The 18,634-nt window shown below is 34.9% G+C and overlaps 2 protein-coding genes across 3 annotated transcripts; both read left to right on the top strand.

Moving 5' to 3' along the window:
* Window positions 1-2,853: 2,853 nt before the first annotated feature.
* On the top strand, window positions 2,854-5,718 carry LOC136276399 (uncharacterized). The gene is given in 5 exon segments (XM_066088293.1): window positions 2,854-2,858; window positions 2,960-3,226; window positions 3,644-3,802; window positions 3,804-3,898; window positions 4,339-5,718. Coding segments are annotated over 5 exon segments (840 nt in total). The 3' UTR covers window positions 4,653-5,718.
* A 247-nt stretch (window positions 5,719-5,965) lies between these two features.
* LOC105317597 (uncharacterized) lies at window positions 5,966-17,669 on the top strand. Of its 2 annotated transcripts, XM_066087784.1 has the most exons (7): window positions 5,966-6,264; window positions 6,634-6,830; window positions 7,347-7,517; window positions 8,207-8,476; window positions 9,463-9,713; window positions 9,829-10,370; window positions 17,472-17,669. In XM_066087784.1, the coding sequence occupies exons 1-7, from the start codon at window positions 6,151-6,153 to the stop codon at window positions 17,652-17,654; spliced, it is 1,728 nt and encodes a 575-aa protein (XP_065943856.1). In that variant the 5' UTR covers window positions 5,966-6,150; the 3' UTR covers window positions 17,655-17,669. The 2 variants fall into 2 exon arrangements, with proteins under 2 accessions (XP_065943856.1, XP_065943857.1); XM_066087785.1 differs by lacking the exon at window positions 17,472-17,669 and having other exon boundaries at window positions 5,970-6,264; window positions 9,829-10,424.
* Window positions 17,670-18,634: the final 965 nt, after the last annotated feature.

Genomic DNA, 18,634 nt, shown 5'->3' with positions numbered 1-18,634 from the left:
TAGTAAGTTTAGTTAATATCACGATTAATAATGCATCAATAGTTTGTATGAACATTGGTAAAGTTGGATACAATAAAGATCGTGTGATCAAAATCAAGCGGGATATAAACCCCTAACATGGGTCCTAACCTCTTATCAACGCTTTTAGAAACAATCTTTTCCTATTATACTCGATCAGTGTTTATTATCTATTAAGATTTACTATAGTCAGGTACTCTTCACAAATTTGCTCTAAAAGAATAAAGTCTATCCATGATCACAAATACAACATTAAAACAAATGATGTTCATGTATTACGTAGAAGAAAACAAAACTAACGCAGAATGCTTTTTTTAAAAAATCACTTTCCCCAAGAAATGTAAATAAGAAGTATTCATTTTTCTACGTTACCCCCCCCCCCCCCTTAGTCTTTTTCCATAAAGATATATACATGTATCATTCCTCGATTGACAATTCATTCACCAATGAATATTTGAATATTGCTTATATTATTACAACAATTATTTTTTCATGATTATTGTTCGTTAATTATCACACAATATCCTCATTGTGTATGAATTTTTCTTTATATGCGTCATTTCCCGCCGTTTGTCGATGAAAGAAGTAACGTAACTGTTAACAATCAATTTGTGGCAATGTAAGAGTGTTTTGCGTGTGCTTGCTACGGATAGGAAAAACTATGTACAGCGATTTATTTACAAGTTCGGTGTTTATAACTTCAAAATCAGTTGAACAGAGTGAAAAATAAAGTAACTTCAAAGTCATATCTTGGATACGGGGTAACCAATTTCTATTCATGTTTCATGGGGGGGGGGGTCATTTTTTTATGGGGGTCATTTTTCTTAATGTTTAACATGCAGAAAAATAACCCCTGGGTCTTTTTTCTTCAGAAAAGTCCAATTATTCTTCAGCTAGGGGGGTCTTTATTCTACGGGGGTCATTATACTTCATTACACCTGCATTGGCTTAGTAGATCATCAGTCGTCCAATGCCTGCATTGACTCTTGATCATCAGTCGGCCAATACCTGTATTGACTCTTGATCATTAGTCGTCCAATGCCTGCATTGACTCTTGATCATCAGTCGTCAAATGCCTGCATTGACTCTTGATCATCAGTCGGCCAATGCCTGCATTGACTCTATACCATCAGTCGTCAAATGCCTGCATTGGCGTAGTAGACAATCAGTAGTCCAATGCCTGCATTGACTTTTGATCATCAGTCGGCCAATGCCTGCATTGACTCTTGATCATCAGTCGGCCAATGCCTGCATTGGCTTAGTAGACCATCAGTAGTCCAATGCCTGCATTGACTTTTGATCATCAGTCGTCCAATGCCTGCATTGACACTTGATCATCAGTCGTCCAATGCCTGCATTGGCTTAGTAGACCATCGGTCGTTTAATGCCTGCATTGACACTTAATCAACAGTCGTCCAATGCCTGCATTGACTCTTGATCATCAGTCGTCCAATGCTTGCATTGACTCTTGATCATCAGTCGTCCAATGCCTGCATTGACTCTTGATCATCAGTCGTCCAATGCCTGCATTGACTCTTGATCATCAATCGTTTGATGCCTGCGTTGACTTATAGATCGTATAATGCCGCCATTTTGTCCATATGAGGTCGTTCAATTCAGACATTGACAAATTAAAAGTAACATTGTGATATGTGTTATTTTCTTCCGAACCAATCAAAATTGTTTTGAAGGAGTATATTTTGTAACTGGTGACAAACTGAAAATGACAATATCCAATGAAAATATTGGATACGAAGGGGGTTTTATACATTATTTTATTTTGATCATTATCATTCAAAATGTCATAAAAAAAATCAACGATTGTTTAAACTCACTCATCTTAATCAATTTCAAAAACTTAACTTTATTACAAATGATACTTATTTGAAGATGAATAGTATTAGTATTTGCCCTTATTATATTTCAAGTTTGTATCATAATGTTTATAAACATTTCGCAAGAAACACTTCAAAACGACCATAATTCTTTTAGTAAATAAAAAAATAATAATGGAGACAAATAAAAAGTAGTTAGAACTGCATCTGATGTAACAATGGGCGCGCTTGATTTGTCTACACCTTACAACCTGTGTACACTTTTCTCTAATCAAGTGCAAAAGTGTACACTTTAGGTAAACACCGTCTACTCTTTGTGCAGGGCATGTGGGAAATGTACACTCTTGTTTTCAATATGGCGACAAAACGGTAAACTGAGAAATCTGAAGAATTTCTTTTGTCAGCACATGAAATATGCTAGAGTTGATAGCCTAATTGTAGTACATATTGCGTGTGTAAATATGAAAGTGTTCAAAGCATAAGAAAAATAAATTCAAAAGCTTTGTATTTTTTATATGTATCAATAAAACATGTTTTGTCAGCAAAAGTCAACAGATACATTGGACATGTAGTGTGTAATAAGAAGTAAGAAAAGATTTATACGCATTTATTTTTCAGAGCATATGAATGCACTAGCTCGCTAGTAATTTTGCCAGATTATACTTTTCAGTTGTAAAGAAAGTAAATTCACTTTCATAATTTTTTTTTTGCTTGACAATTACTTTACTGTTTTGCTGAGCATTGTGTCTCTCCTAAAATAAACTTATAAACAATTTTTAATAGCCTATTTAAAAAACAAAACAAAACAAAACCAATCACATACTGTACTTTGCATGAATCTGAAAACTGGCAAAGGTAGCAATGGATTACAAAATTGATTTATTTTCAAAAGCTATTAAAAGAATTGTCTCAAAAACGGAACTCCTCGGCAGCTTTCAATACTTTGGCGTCCATATTGAACACTATACATTATACACTACACCAAATTTCGCTTGATTATATGGTGTAAGTCATCTACACCAGGTGTACAACAGTGTAGATAAATCAAGCGCGTCTAATATATCACAGAGAGAGAGAGTATAAGTATAATTTCTGGTATTTTACAGGCGGGTGCCTTACATTGAGTCGGTACACCCATTCCGGACAAGTTTCGTCTATAGTAACCTGAACTACGCCTTAGTTACCTATATATCGGAGATCTAGAATCTTGGCGGAAAAAGTTGGGAAGACTTGATACAAGAAGAACTATTCCAGCCGCTGGGAATGGACAGTTCCACGTTTGCATCAACTACTCAAGACTTTTCCAAGGTAGCTTCTGGATACAGAAATGGTCCAGGATCCCGACTCGTCCCAGTATCACATGCACCGACTCGGTATATATACAATACAGATACATGTATTCAATGTACTTTGTAAAACCATTTTAGAGAAAAAACTGTAAATGAGTGTGGAAATGACAATATGGTGTTCAATGTGTTGCTGGTTTTTTCAACCTTAAGTTGTTCGTTTTAGATATGCTGTCAGGCACGTAGCATCATTTTTTTTTTGCTTGTCAAGATTTTTTGGATGAGTCTGCCCCCCCCCCCCCCACTTTCAAAAACGATGCTACGTGCCTGTGCTGTTATGACTTGAATCTCTGGGTTCTTTGATTCCTCCTTCAATTATTATCTTTCATTTGCTTTTAAATTGCTGTTATTTTTTGTTATTGATAGAAAACCATTGACAGAATTTTCACTTGCTATTAGTACCTTGTAACCAACTTTTATTTTAAGTCAGCTTTGTTTTAACAGCAAGTGGGCGATATGGGCAGGGTCTAATAGTGTCTTGACTAATGGAATTGACTACGCTAAGTGGATGAATTTTTCACCTCAACGATGGCAAAGACAAATCAGGACTTCCTTTGTTAAACGTAAAGTCATTTGCATACCTCCATGCGCCACATAATCTGATCACATCGACGGGAAGGTACTTCCGGCAGCCGCTGGTTCCGATGACCACAGCTGATACAAGCTACGCGTTTGGCTGGAAAAACGGTTATTATAGAGGTATACAAATTATGTTTAAGAAAGGCTAAGCTAAACGGTTTTGCAATGAGTATGAGTACGGATTTGCTATGTAAATTTGATGTCTATGATTACCAATTGACTCTTTGTTTTAAAGAGCAATATTTACGAAATTGATACCTTCGATTCGTGTTTTTTTTAGGGATGTTGTGGGTTTTTTTTAATTTATTTATTTTTTGGCTTAGGTACTTTTCTGTATGGTTCTTCCAACAATGCAGTTTATAGTGTATAAACATGCTTAAATTATCAAAGCGGAATTTGAGTTTTCAACGTCAATTTAATAACAATTTTTTTTCTCCCGTCCCAATATAATTTCCTACTTGCTTTAGTTACAGTGATAAATATTTACAGATAAATATGAAAAGCTTTAAGCAATAAACGATTTTCTTGATAACAGTGACATTCTATATTTTTGTTGTCAGGTAACCGAATTCTACGTCATACGGGCACTACCTTCGGTTACAGTTCATTGGTGACCCTTTTCCCAGATCTTAACCTCGGTAAATTTACTTCAATGACTGGGCAGGATGAACATTACATCTTAAGACACCTGCTGCACAGTTTTTTCTCAGATAATTTGCTAGATGTAACGCCATGGCTAAACGCAACAAGAATGTGCACTTTTCCAAATCCCTGGTACCCCTCTATTTCTTATTCCCACTACGTCATAATTAATAGACCGGACTGTCTCAGCATCGCGCCCTCTATCGGAGTACGTTGGTATTTATCACAATGACGCTTATGGAGAAGTTCGTAACACAATGGAAGGGAAGAACCATCTAATATTAAACTACGGAGTCGCTTCCTGGAAACTTTGGCCAAAATACAGTCACGACCAGTTTCAAGTAGAGGGACAAGGGATGCTGTTCGAAACACTTGACATTCATCAAATCAAGTTCCATTCTAGTCACTCCAAAATCATTTCTGTGGAAATTATTACCTTCCAGTCTAATGCGCCACCGACCTTTACAAAAATGTCCTCCAATCAACATATCAGCTCGGAGCTAGGATGACAACAGTAGCATAGTATTGTGTATTCTTTTGTACCAACCATGTTTTCGGAAATATTCGAAATTTGTTTACAAAAATTTATGAATGAATTAATTTCATACGATTGCACTCTATAGATTGCATATATATGAAAAGAAAAGAAACGTTAAACTTCATTTTGTTTACATTATTTACGAGTTGATTACATTATCATGGATTGTTAAATCAAGAAACCAAAGACATATACGCAGTGCATAAGTTTCTTGCCTTGCACAATCAAAAAATGTTTTTGCTACATTCTGTGGAGAATTTTTCTCAAAATGCCAACGTTCGATTAACAATCTGACAATATCATATTGCAGGGGGAGCCCAGACAATATTGCAAAACTTGTATATTTTATGTGAAGACCAAGAAAATGTTTACGTAATATTCTTTCACAAGGTAGATTTCTAAAACAGTCTTCAGCTTCTAACTTTTTGCACTTTTAGAATCTTTTAGTATATATTACTAGTTTATTACTTACACCCACAGCTCTGCATTTTACAAAAGTAGTGGTTTAAATGTAGATTCAAATACAAGTTTACTGGTTTTAGTCCCCGGATTCAAATTAAAGTTTTTAACAGGGGTGTGAAATTGTCATTCTTATATGTTAGTCTCGACTGAGATCCGTATATGTACCATTTAACAATTAAAGAATAAAACAAATAAAATAAAGTAAAAAATACTATTTATGATTTCAATTATAGGGGTCAGCGTTCGTTCAGTGTGTCGGTGTCAGTGTAATACTGTATCCATTAATTCGATCCTTGTGGTATGGTCTTGATCTAACTAACAATTACAGTCGCTTTTAAAGTGTGTTACCCATGGTTGTTGTTTGTTTGTTTCAGCTGAATGCATGATTCATAACATAAGATGAAATGCTTCCTATGCATAATTGGTTACATGCGCTATAAAACGCTCTAATACTTTGAACCTTTTAACAACTTAATACTCCCATTTTCTTTAATTTTGCCAATGATCTCTGCTTGATATCATCTTGTTTATGCATCAGATATGTTTGCGTACCGACTACCATTGGTTGGGGACTTGTCAAAATAAAATAATTTGTTGGGGTTGCTGCAATAGAAGCGAACGATTTAAATTGAACCCAAACCGGATTTTTCTCACCTATGACGTATAGTCGTATATATTAAACATATATAAAGTGTGGCGCTCAGACGTGATAGAGACCTCATAAATCGGGATGGACGGTCGCTGTATAAGCTTGGTGTTTCTGGTACTGGCTTGTTATTATCCGGGTTCCTATTCTATTACACCCGGTGAATATGCAGATGCAGTGGATCAAACTTTGCAACAGGTGTGTAATTTTTGTGGTATTTATTTATTTATTTTAATTTTATTTAACATTTTTTGAATGTGTATGCAAAATTTAAGATCAGTTCCTGATTAACGCAAAGCTTTTTAAATTTTATCCGTTTTTGCAATAGGTATTAAAAAAACCCAACAAGCAATATTGTAGGGGATTCACTATTTCAGTTAACTATATATATTCCACCTTTTCACGTCCGTTTACATTTGTACAAGTATTTGATAGATATTTAAGTAGTAATTACTACATAAATACATGTACGTTATCATATAATCAATATCACATGGCAGTTTAAATCACTCAGCCCATATATCATGGGGTAAATCGGACTTTCAATTATTCTACCATTCATTGAAGGTGATGGACTGTGCCCCCTGGATCCCGGGGCTGACGGTCAGCGTTGTGAAGGATTTCCAGACTCTGTTCGCCAGAGGTTACGGGGAGACCGTCGTCAATTCGAACACTCCCGTCACGGAACAAACTCTCTTCCAGATCGGCTCCATATCCAAATCCTTTGCGGCAACATTGCTGGTTAAACAAATGGAAGATGAAAAGTACTTTGAATTTCTAAATATAAAGTAGTTAATACAATATAAATGTTGTTTTACACAAGATTATCAGTAATCGATTATCATATACACAAAGACTTGGCAATAGTTGAATACTTGATTTATTTCATACGAGCAATTTCGTTCATAGCATGATTTTTGGTTACATATATACAATGGTTGAGTCAATGATGAATGAGGGCCTTGCAACGTCGAATATTATGCACAATTACACAGTATTTGAGTTTTTATGCTTAAAATATCTTACTTAGTATTTACCACATTTACATTAATTATTGGCGGTCTTGGATAAGTAGAGAAATATCAATTGTTTCTTGTATTTAGTTGTTTACAGACGAGGTTCAAAATACAGTCTCCCACAAACAAAGTGTACGCTTAAATTAGTTGTTTTTTAATTTAATTATTTTGGACAGTACCGATATAATGCTTTCTCATATTTTTGAAAAAGACATAGTATTTAAGAATAACAAGAAAAGGATTAAACGTTTACGTTCCATTTAGTTTGGCCCTAACTACAAAGGTAAAAGATATGATGGACCCGGGATTTGTCTTCGTCGATCAAGAGCGGACGGATTCCGCCACGGTGGTGGATATTCTGGCCCACAGGATGGGGGTCCCTGACCATACAAATCTCAGACTGGACCAGAACCTGACCAGGGCCAACCTCCAACAGTAGGTGCTTCTTATTGTAGGAAGAGGGGGTCTTCTATCGATTAGTTTGGGCTCTTTTAAGTTAATACGATTATTTGTACTTGTAATCTTTGCGAATTTTACGATAACTCAAAGAGCTGCAACAGCTATGCAATCAGTTAAAGAAAGCTTTTTCCATTTCTTGGTTAGACAATCTACATTAATTTACTTTTGCAAAAAATAATTTCAGAGTGTCTATTTGGTGTTAGAACCATTATGACGTTATAATTGATTTGATGAATCTTTTCCCGTATTTTACGGCTTTAAAGGAATTTTGTAGAAAGCAAAACAATATTTTGACATTCTATAATTAATTACGGGAAAAGTAATTCCGGTACCTACATTCAATTTGCCATCATTTTAAAGAGGAGGTCAAGAGCTTGTTTTGTGCCGTTTTTGGAAAGACTGTAGGCATTCTCGATTTATTTCATTAGTCAAAAATGGACAAAACTCCGAGATTTGTTACTTTTATCCTTCATAATTCATAGAAAATGGTTGTTTAAAACATAATTTTTCATTGTGTTTATCAAAAATTTAAGCCCCGGTACACCCTATGAAACAAAGCATCATTAAAAGAATTTATATCCTGAATTTCATAAACCTGTAGGCACCTTTCATTTACTAGATCTTGACCTTAAAGAGCAATAAAACATTATCTTTCTATTGCGTAGACGTTTTGCCGCTATGACGCCGGTGAAGACGTTCGGGAAGTCCTTCTTGTACTCCAACATGATGTACGGATTTGCTTCCTACCTCTCTGAGAGACTGGGCAACGAGCCGTGGGAAAATTTAGTGACGTCGAAAATCTTCGACCGTCTTGGCATGACGTCATCCACGTTTATAACCACTATGGCGGATCTCTCGGGCGCTGCACAGGGCTATGATAAAGGACCGAAATCCAAACCAAAGGCGGTGGTACCGGTTCCGCTGGAACTCAGCAAGTAGGTCGCGAAATAATTTCAGATTTAAAGTTAAATCTACATAATCTTGAATTTGGCAATTACTGTATTTGTTTGGATTTTAAAAAGATAGATTTTAGTCCTGTATGTTTATACAAACATTTCCTTTCAATACTTGTTTTCAACATCAATCTGTACTGTCTTATTTTCCACGATCGTTCAAACTAAAGTTATAGTATGTATGAAAGTATCGTTTCAACTTGATTACTTTAAAATTGTTAACTATGTCTGAAATGCATGATGGTATTCTCCTAACCTTAATTTACATTTACATCAAGTTCATGTAATTTCAGAATTATTATGATGATTAACGAACCCACGTGTATAGAAATTCAATTTTATGTGTATTGCGAAAAGCAGAGAGAATACCGATAACAAAATTAACATTCCTGGCCGACGTGTTATGCTTTAACTACTCCCCCCTGACGGTATATTTACATGCTGTTACTTTCATGCTTCTTTTCAGAGTTAAAATTTGCCGTGTTTACACAACTTGGTATTATCTATGCCCTAAGGCCTACCAGTTGTCGTTGATAAACAGTGTATTCGTTTCATAAGAATTCATAAGAATTATATAACTACAAAAAAAAAATATAGACATAAACGTTTCATCGTTAATTTAGTTCATGTATACGTATAATTGAACTACGTTTATTTTTCGAAAGAAATTTGAAAATTTTAGAATAGTACATGTACTCTTTGTACATTTTCTCAGAGAGAGATAATCGCTTTTCACTTTACATGTGGCATATTTTTTTATACATATTTTCATATTTAAGCTAAGGATGAACTTTGGCGGGGGGGGGGGGGGATGTGCCATGTATTGTATTGGCATGACTTGTACATTGTGACCGGGGCGAGATAAGTTAAAATTCCGTAAATGCTTGCACACTTTGCACATGTGCAGATAGTTGTTTTACATAAAAAAAAGGAAAAAACCTTAAGAATTTTTTTTTTTTGATTAATAGGAAATGGGGGATCTGGGCAGGTTCAGGGGCCATCATGTCGAACGCAGTGGATATGGCTAAATACATGAACTTTCACCTCAGTAACACGGACAAGAATGGTAACGAGTTCATGACAACAGCGAATTTTAACGCCTTACACCAACAACACAGAAAACTGTCCTCTACCACGGTAAACACACACTTTGGAAATGAGGAGGTCCCAACCACTGAAAATGGATATGGGCTTGGCTGGAAGCGAGGACTTTATAGAAGTATGTAAAATGAAAATAGATTGACTTCTTCCGATGTTTTTTTTGTCAAGGTGAGAAAATTGAAAACATTCACTTTTTTAAAATGTTTATTCATTCTAAAATGTGTTGATTGCAGACAACGAAAATCTCCTACACGCTGGCAGCACGTACGGCTACAGGTCATTCATCACACTGTTCCCCTCTCAGAATATTGGCGTGTTCACTTCCATGAACGGCGAGGACGACGACTATATCCTGCGCATCTTGTTGCACAACTTCCTGTCTGACGTTGCACTTGGAGTGACGCCATGGCTTGATGCGTCATCTATCTGCGACAGACTGACGGCGCCAAAGTACACGGGGTACTCCAACACAAACAACCCACAAAGGCCCATAACCGAATATATAGGTCTGTACGTCAATCCCATCTACGGAAATTTGAACGTTGAGTTTGACCCAAACAATGAACACTTGGTCCTGAGGTACGGAGTCGCTACATGGGACTTTTGGACAAAGTCAGGAAAAGACCAGTTCAAAGCAGAAGGAACTGGGATGATCAGATATTTGAAAAACATGCACAGCTTCACTTTCCTTACCAATGAAAATGACGGAATAGTTTCGGTACGGGTCGACAGTTTCTGCTCCACGTGCGGAAACGACCCACCGATTTTTCATAAGGTAGTGTGATAAATCATATGTAGTATTTTTCAGAAATAAATCGAACTCACTCTATTTTTTTTTTATTTTTTTTTTTTAATTGAACTTTCACATATTCATACGAAAGCCGAGAAGGATCATTCGAGATTCGAGATTCGAAATACGAGATTCGAAATAGGAGATTCAATATCTATATTAACCAATCAAATCATGGATCTGAAACCTGTATCCTAGCAACATCAAACTGTTCTAAATAAAAATCATACGTACATGCTCTTATATACAAATAAATGCTATGTTCACTTCTCCCTACCTAACTAAATAATTATTTGTATTTACTTTTACACAGAATATCTAAGTAGACTAGTAATAATGCAGTGTGCTTCGCGGATCTAAGTGATTTTGTTTGCCCTGGTGCATTTCCACCTGATGCGTTTGAACCCTAAGGTATTTCACCACCAGTAATAGTTTAAAATCCGGGTTTATTCACCCCTTTTGTGTAAAAATGCGGTTATGGTAGAGAACTTCATAAGCGTAGCTAATTTTTTCTGTAGGGGGTCCTAGGCCAATTTTAAAAAATTTTACTATGTAAAGAAGATGGGTGAATAAGGCGTGTAAAATGCCCATACGCGGTCGGACAGGCTACTAAAAAATTAAAGTATCAACAAATCTGATGGGTTTTTTTTAAATCATTTAAAACAATAAATATTTAACGAATCATTGATTTGTAACCTGTAGGTATGTTCAATACTTGGAATATGTTGACTCAAACAGGCGTATACGTATCAAAACCTGCAAACATTGTCATTTTTTAGAACTTCAAGGCATTTTCTTTTATTGAGTGGGTCTGTGCTCTATATTTTTCTCATAGTCTAATTAAGGTCTAATGGAAAACAAACCGATTTCAATCAACAAAAACGTGGAGAGATGACCCACTATACATTAAAATTATCATTTTGTATCCCAACAACTGAACGTATTGAAAAAATAATACAAGTCCGGTAATTCGTGACCTTAGTCACACATAATATTTAAAAAGCCGCCTTTGTTGTGTCTGAAATGGCTCAGTGGTTAGAGTACCTGGCATAAGCTAACCGTATATATCTAGGGTTTTTATGTTACGGGTTCGATACCACCAAAATTTCCAACAATATTTTTTTTTCTTATTTTTTGTTACATATATTAAAAACTGACTATAGTTAGAAATTGTGCTTTTGCAAAGTTGTATTATAATATATTTGAATAGATTTAATTGGGGGAAAATAAATCTAAAATTGTATTTCACTACTAAACCGAATGGGCATTTGCGCCATCTTATTCCCCCATCTTCTTTAATAAGCTCCAATTTTCCCGAGGAGGGGGTCCAGATCCCCTGACCCCGTCCTTTCTAGATCCCCGCATGAAGATAAGTACATGTATCTAAATAATCTGTCCTGTTTCACTAATAAATATAAGCATTATTTATCGTTTTTAGCTCACCTGAGCTGAAAGCTCAAGTGAGCTATTCTGATCACATTTTGTCCGTCGTCCGTCTGTCCGTCCGTCTGTCCGTCTGTCCGTCTGTAAACTTTTTACATTTTGAACTTCTTCTCTAAAACCGCTTATCCAATTTCAACCAAATTTGGCACAAAGCATCCTTATGGGATGGCGAATATAAATTGCAGAAATAAAAGTTTGATTTGTATTCAAAGCGGAGAAAACCTTGAAACTGTAGAAAAAGGGGGGTGCATTTTTAAAAATCTTCTTCTCAAGAACTACCGAGGCAAATTCAACCTAGTTTAGCATAAATTATCCTTATGGGAAGGAAAATATAAATTGCAAAAATTAAGTGGTAATTCTGTTTCAAATCTGAGTTATTACGAAAATAATAATAAAGGAAAGGCGTGTTTCAATCAGTTTAATAGCTTCGGGTTCGGCATACGGTAAAATGATTCCATACTTCTAAAACGAGGTTCTTTGTTTAAAGCAGCCATGACATTATACGAAAAAGGTCTTTCTGACTATGATGAATTTGCTTGTTGTGCAACAGTTCGCGTATGAAGGGAAATTTTGAAACATACAAAATATATTGGTGCCGATTTTGTGAAGTAAATTGAGGCTAAATAGTTCAATGCGTTGATAGTTTTCACACATGACGATGGTGTTAGCTTGTTCTGATTTTCGTTTCGTTCTCATTATGCTTTGTAACCTGGAAACTATCGTCTGTATTTCGTGATTTTTACGTATCAAATCAAACAGAGACTTCGGTAAATCAAACAGTTAACTGTTTACCTGCGCAAATTAAGCAAAATCGGATGTAGGGGTACTGAAATACAATTCATTCTATCGGTAATTCGGCATTATCTTTTGCGTAATGGTACATGTAGATTAATGCAATAGGTTTTGTTGAGATGCTCGGCATTTTCTCGAGTTTATTCAGTTTAAATAGAGTTTGATATCGCTGATGGAAATATGTAGGTATATACATGTATATATATGATTCATTTCGAAAAAATAAATTGTGTTCTTTATTTGTTATACATGAAGTGCATGTTTCTTGTGTTTAATTGTTTACAATTTCTATTTACTAACCATATTTGAGTGTTAAGCTTCGAATTATTAGCAAGATACAGAGATTTGCTCACAATTCTATGTTTGTACACAGATCTTAAAAACTAAAGCTTAAAAAATTAAAAAATTTGTCAATATTTATTAAGAAAATTTTCAAAGCCTGTTCTTCCAGAAACCAACTTTAACAACTTATTGTATTGTAACCTTAACCTTTTTAGCTCACCTGAGGGTGGGGCCACAATGGGGGGAGGGTGGTCGAAGTTTAACAAATGAATATATAGAGTAAATCTTTAAAAATCTTCTCCTCAGAAACTAATCAGCCAGGAAAGCTGAAACTTGTGTGAAAGCATCATCAGGTAATGTAGATAAAAATTTGTGAAAATCATGATCTCCGGAGATAGGGTGGGGCCACAATGAAGGATCGAAGTTTTACATAGGAATATATAGAATAAATCTTTAAAAATCTTCTTCTCAGAAACTAATCGGCCAGGAAAGCTGACACCTGTGTGGAAGTATCCTCAGGTAGTGTAGATTAAAAGTTGTGAAAATCATGACCCCCGGGGTACGGTGGGGCCACAATGGGGGATCGAAGTTTAATAGAGGAATATATAGAGTAAATCTTTAAAAATCTTCTTCTCAGAAACTAATCAGCCAGGAAAGCTGACACTTTTGTGGATGCATCCTTAGGTAGTGTAAATTCAAAGTTGTGAAAATCATGACCCCCGGGGGTAGGGTGGGGCCACAATGGGGGATCGAAGTTAAACATAGGAATATATAGAGTAAATCTTTAAAAATCTTCTTCTCAGAAACTAATCTGCCGGCAATGCTGAATCTTCTTCGGAAGCATCCTCAGGTAGTGTTAATTCACAGTTGTGAAAATAATAACCCCTGGGGTAGAATGGGGCCACAATGGGGGGTCGAAGTTTAACATATGATTATATAGAGTAAATCTTTAAAAATCTTCTTTCTCAGAAACTAATTAGCCAGGAAAGCTGAAACTTGTGTGGAAGCATCCTCAGGTAGTGTAGATTCAAATTTGTGAAAATCATAACCCTGGGGGTAGGTTTGGGCCACAATGGGAGGTCGATGTTTTACATAGGAATAAACAGTGTAAATCTTTTAAAATCTTCTTCTCAGAAACTAATCAGCCAGGAAAGCTGAAACTTGTGTGAAAGCATCCTCAGGTAGTGTAGATTCATAGTTGTGAAAATCATGATCCCCAGGGGTAGGGTGGGGCCACAATGGGGGGTCAAAGTTTAACAAAGGAATATATAGGGTAAATCTTTAAAAATCTTCTCAGAAACTAATCAGCCAGATGTTTCTTTATAATTGTTAAGAATTTGGCCCCAGGACAATTCTTTGGCCTCCCGAGAAGGTTCAGAGTTTGATGTACGTTTATATCTAATATATAAACTATTGTTAAGGATCATTTTGAGAACTGCAATACTCAACATATGATATGACTATAAAATCATCTTGTTAGAAAAGGGACTAATGATTATAAACATAAGAATATCCAGGGGAAAATGGATTTTATTTATACAGGATCTACATGTATTATTGTACATTGTCCAGATAGTTTGTATTATGACTCCATTAAGCTGATTTTATCATACCTATTGTTCCTCAGGTGAGCGATGTGGCCCATGGGCCTCTTGTTATGTATGCATACAGTGATGCACTAGTACTATGATTATAAACAAATCATTGAGATATTATCACATCATACGGAATTATTAATAAATACAATTTTTTTTCCTTTTCCTCAGTAAACAACTTATTATGAGTCTTACTTTTGGAATTGTTTTCAATATAGGATACCTACTCTCTACAATTAAAGGTAGGGATGATAAGGTGCCAATTTGTTCACATTGCCGATTTCTTGTGCAGAGAACAGTAAAACCTTTTATTTGATTGTGCATGAATATTTCAAAATTAATTGTTGTACATATATTTTGTTATAATTCATTCATTGATATATCAACAAGAAAGAATAAAATCATATGTTTCACAGCCAAGTTAAGTTTCTCTGTAGTTTCCTACCCCCTACCCCCCACCGCACCAAAATTGACAATAATTACATATAAGTCATACAAATGTTTACTTTTTTTGTAAGTAAATCTCTAAAGATGTAAATAAGCACTGCAAACAAAGATGTGTGTATTTAATATACTACTACATTACACTTAGCCAGATAAAATGTAATCAGGATGAAGCTGAAGATGAAGATGAGTGGTGCAAATTTACCAATTTGTCGCCATACACACAGAACACCAAATAAAGAAACTGTGAGTGGTGTGTGGAATGCATAAAAGATGGCGGCAAATTATCTCAAATAATCAGTGCAAAAACCCACAAATAGGCTGTTATTTGTTACATATCCTGCAAAAACATTGATAAAAAATGTTATCGTCCCATAACATAGCCGATTAAGTTAATGTGTACATATGGTCAACGTACATGTAATTCTAATATACAAGAAGGCGGACGTATCAGGCGGGGATCCAGAAAATCAAATTTCAAAAATGATCGGTTGAATTACATTAAATGCTTTGAAAATTGTTTTAAACTATCGCACGGGTCAAAATGCGTGATAGAAGCTATGTACAGTGTAATTGGAAACTTTCATTTTATATCAATATGCAGTATTACCTATTATAACAGATGAGAGTATAGCACAACTGCCACAAGCAATACATGTCCTTTACCGGCACCACCTCCCTCCCCTTAAAAAAATGAAACAATTGCCGTTTTATTTGCTAAAATGAGTGTGGTTCAAGATTTTTCTAAAGGACATACCCGATTAGAATTGAAAAAGAGTCGTACGTTTAAAACTAATTTTGTCAAAATTTTTAGATTCATTTGGTTATTTTTTGGTCCATTTGGGTAAATATATGCACCAGCGCAGCTCTAATTTATATATAATCAGGCCATTAATTCAAAATATTTTCAAAAATTAATAGCTTTAAATCCAGTGGATGAAAGAAAAGGAAAGCAAGTCGAACTCGATGAGTGCTAATACCTGTGTTGAATGAATGGTACAGTAGGATATGCGCAAAAAAGTCCCGTCTACTCTTTCCTACCCTATAATAATTGGAATATTAAATCCGATTATAAAAGTCAAATTAAAAATCAAGTACGGATATGTACCTGTTATCTACAGTGCATCGTTATTGAGCTACACAGAAAGTTTTATATTAATTTGCCGAGCCAAATAAAAAAAAACCCTGGAAAACGAAGAGAAATCAAAGCGGGGACAGAATAACTGACAAATTAATTAGGACTATATAGCCCCCCCCCCCCTCTTGAAATGTATATACTGAAAACAGATTATTGGCGTACAACACCCGCACACAATTTAAAGAAAATTTCATGGTTTTTTTTTATCATATTCGCTAGCCAATGTAAGACATCACAAATACCCCAAACCCCCTCACGGAAAAGGAAATGCTAGGTGATGAGAGAGAGAGAGAGAGAGAGAGAGAGAGAGAGAGAGAGAGAGAGAGAGAGAGAGAGAGTCGATGTAAATCACAGGTGCGCTAACACCGTAAAAATTAAAGCTTGCTAGTTGGTCTGCCCTACCCTAGCTACCTCCTCTTTTTTCTCGTTTTAGAGGCTTAATTATTGTCTATATATGCTTGTAACAAATCAAATCAATTTCAAATTCTAAATCAAACTGAATTTGACACTACAAAACTCTCTCTGTGTCTGTCTGTCTGTCTGTCTGTCTGTCTGTCTGTCTCTCTCTCTCTCTCTCTCTCTCTCTCTCTCTCTCTCTCTCTCTCTCTCTCATATCGACAATGGCATTGTCATACCCCTACAATATACTATTCTTATCTGGATTTTTGTCTTTGAGGTTGTAAATCATTATATCTTCTATGGTTTAAAACTTTATCATAACCTATATTTTGACATGTCGATTATTTCATTGAGTTTCGTTTCATAGCTAAAACATTTAGATTAAACAGATCTTTCTTCGCGAGCCGATTTTTACACAGTTGGGGCGAATACACCTCGGGTTAAAATTGTTCGGGGGGGAATACATACAGGGCAAACAAAACCACTTAGATTCGCAAAGCCAACAGTGTTATTTCTAATTTGATTGTTTATACTGTGTGGGGTTAATTCATCAATGTTAATTTAACCATTTTATAACCACTATATAAGAGCTATTAAGACATTTATTTGTAGGAAAGAGCATTTACGAATGATCTTTATTTAGAACAGTTTGATGTTGCTAGGATACAGGTTTCAGATCCATGATTTGATTGGTTAATTTAGATATTGAATCTCGAATTTCGAATCTCGAATCTCGTATTTCGAATCTCGAATCTCGAATGATCCTTCTCGGCTTTCGTATATTCACATACCGATAGCATAAACATTTATATAAATATATGTTGCAATGTATACATATACATTAAATTTATAGTATTTGTTTGATAGATATAATCAATATTTTGATATAAAGTATATATATGTACATATATGTATTACTTCTCAGAATAGTAACGATATAATTTGAACAGGTTGTGGTATAAATATATATGTGAAAAATGGTTTTCTTTTTAGAAAAAAAATGGAAAAGGAAAAATTCAAAGATACAGAGCCAAAAAAAAAAAAAAAAGAAGAAACAGGGACATTAAGGAGAGAATAAAGATGGTGATGAATGTTCCAAACGTTGAAATATATCTTTCCAATAAATATCAAACAAATGATAATTACAGTTTTTCAGAAGCAAAAGTTTTTCAATAAACAGTCTTCTGGTTATAGATTTCTTAATGTTTTCTACATTTAGCCTTGATGTTTTCATTTTACTTTGCAGAATACATTGTTTTGTGAAAAGAATGATTAAATTTTCCAACCTATGAATATCTCTATTATCAAATTTTCGAAAAAGGATTGAATATTTGTCAAAATATGTTTGTAAACCGAAGATATCTGTCAAACATTATTTTTCCGATTTTAATGTTTACAATGCTTTATAGTAAAGCATTTTTAATAGACAACCAAAATTTGAGTGTCATTTGTTGAGTTGTAAGCGAGTTACAAGGCTAACAACTATTTGCTATATATTTACATTCTACTATGTTTTTCCATTAAATTCTGTTTTTCAATTGACGGCAGTTATTGACACGACGACTTCAAAAATAAATCATTCGATGCTGTAGTAAACAAAGATTTTTTTTTCATTTTGAATGTTGAAGGGAAAATTCCAGTTTTAGACCTTAAATGAATGTGTTAAACATTAAAAACTGTTTATTTATGCTTAAAATGAATAATTTAGAGCCATTTTAAGGTCAGACGACATGTTCCTCAATTTTAGATAACTTTTTCCAGGAATGTGTTAATGGTTTACTACTACTTTGACAAGCCTTCTTGCAAAAAATTAGGGTACCTTACCAGGCAATTCTGCAAAATACTAGAGTATGCAATTTCCTATATTATCTTCTTGAAAATACACTTGAATTGCTGATATAAAAATAAATACATCAACCCCACAGCGAAATTAACTATAATATAACTATATCTGCGCCGGGGCGGGGCTTTGAACTCACCTCTAGAACCTATACGCTTCTGTCAGTAAGCGGCCACAGTTCTAACCACTCGACCATGCATCTAGACATATAACCATATCCAAACAAATTTTTATCATTTTAAAAGTAATCATAAAATTAATATTTTTTATTGGAACTCTTTATTACGAGGAGATACAAAAAAGATTCTCGAGGAAC

The sequence above is a fragment of the Magallana gigas genome, chromosome 6 (assembly GCF_963853765.1).
Source record: "Magallana gigas chromosome 6, xbMagGiga1.1, whole genome shotgun sequence".
Classification (NCBI taxonomy): Eukaryota; Metazoa; Mollusca; class Bivalvia; order Ostreida; family Ostreidae; genus Magallana; species Magallana gigas.
The sequence above is the reverse complement of the archived record's forward strand: the minus strand, read 5'-3'. Positions and strand labels throughout refer to the sequence as shown.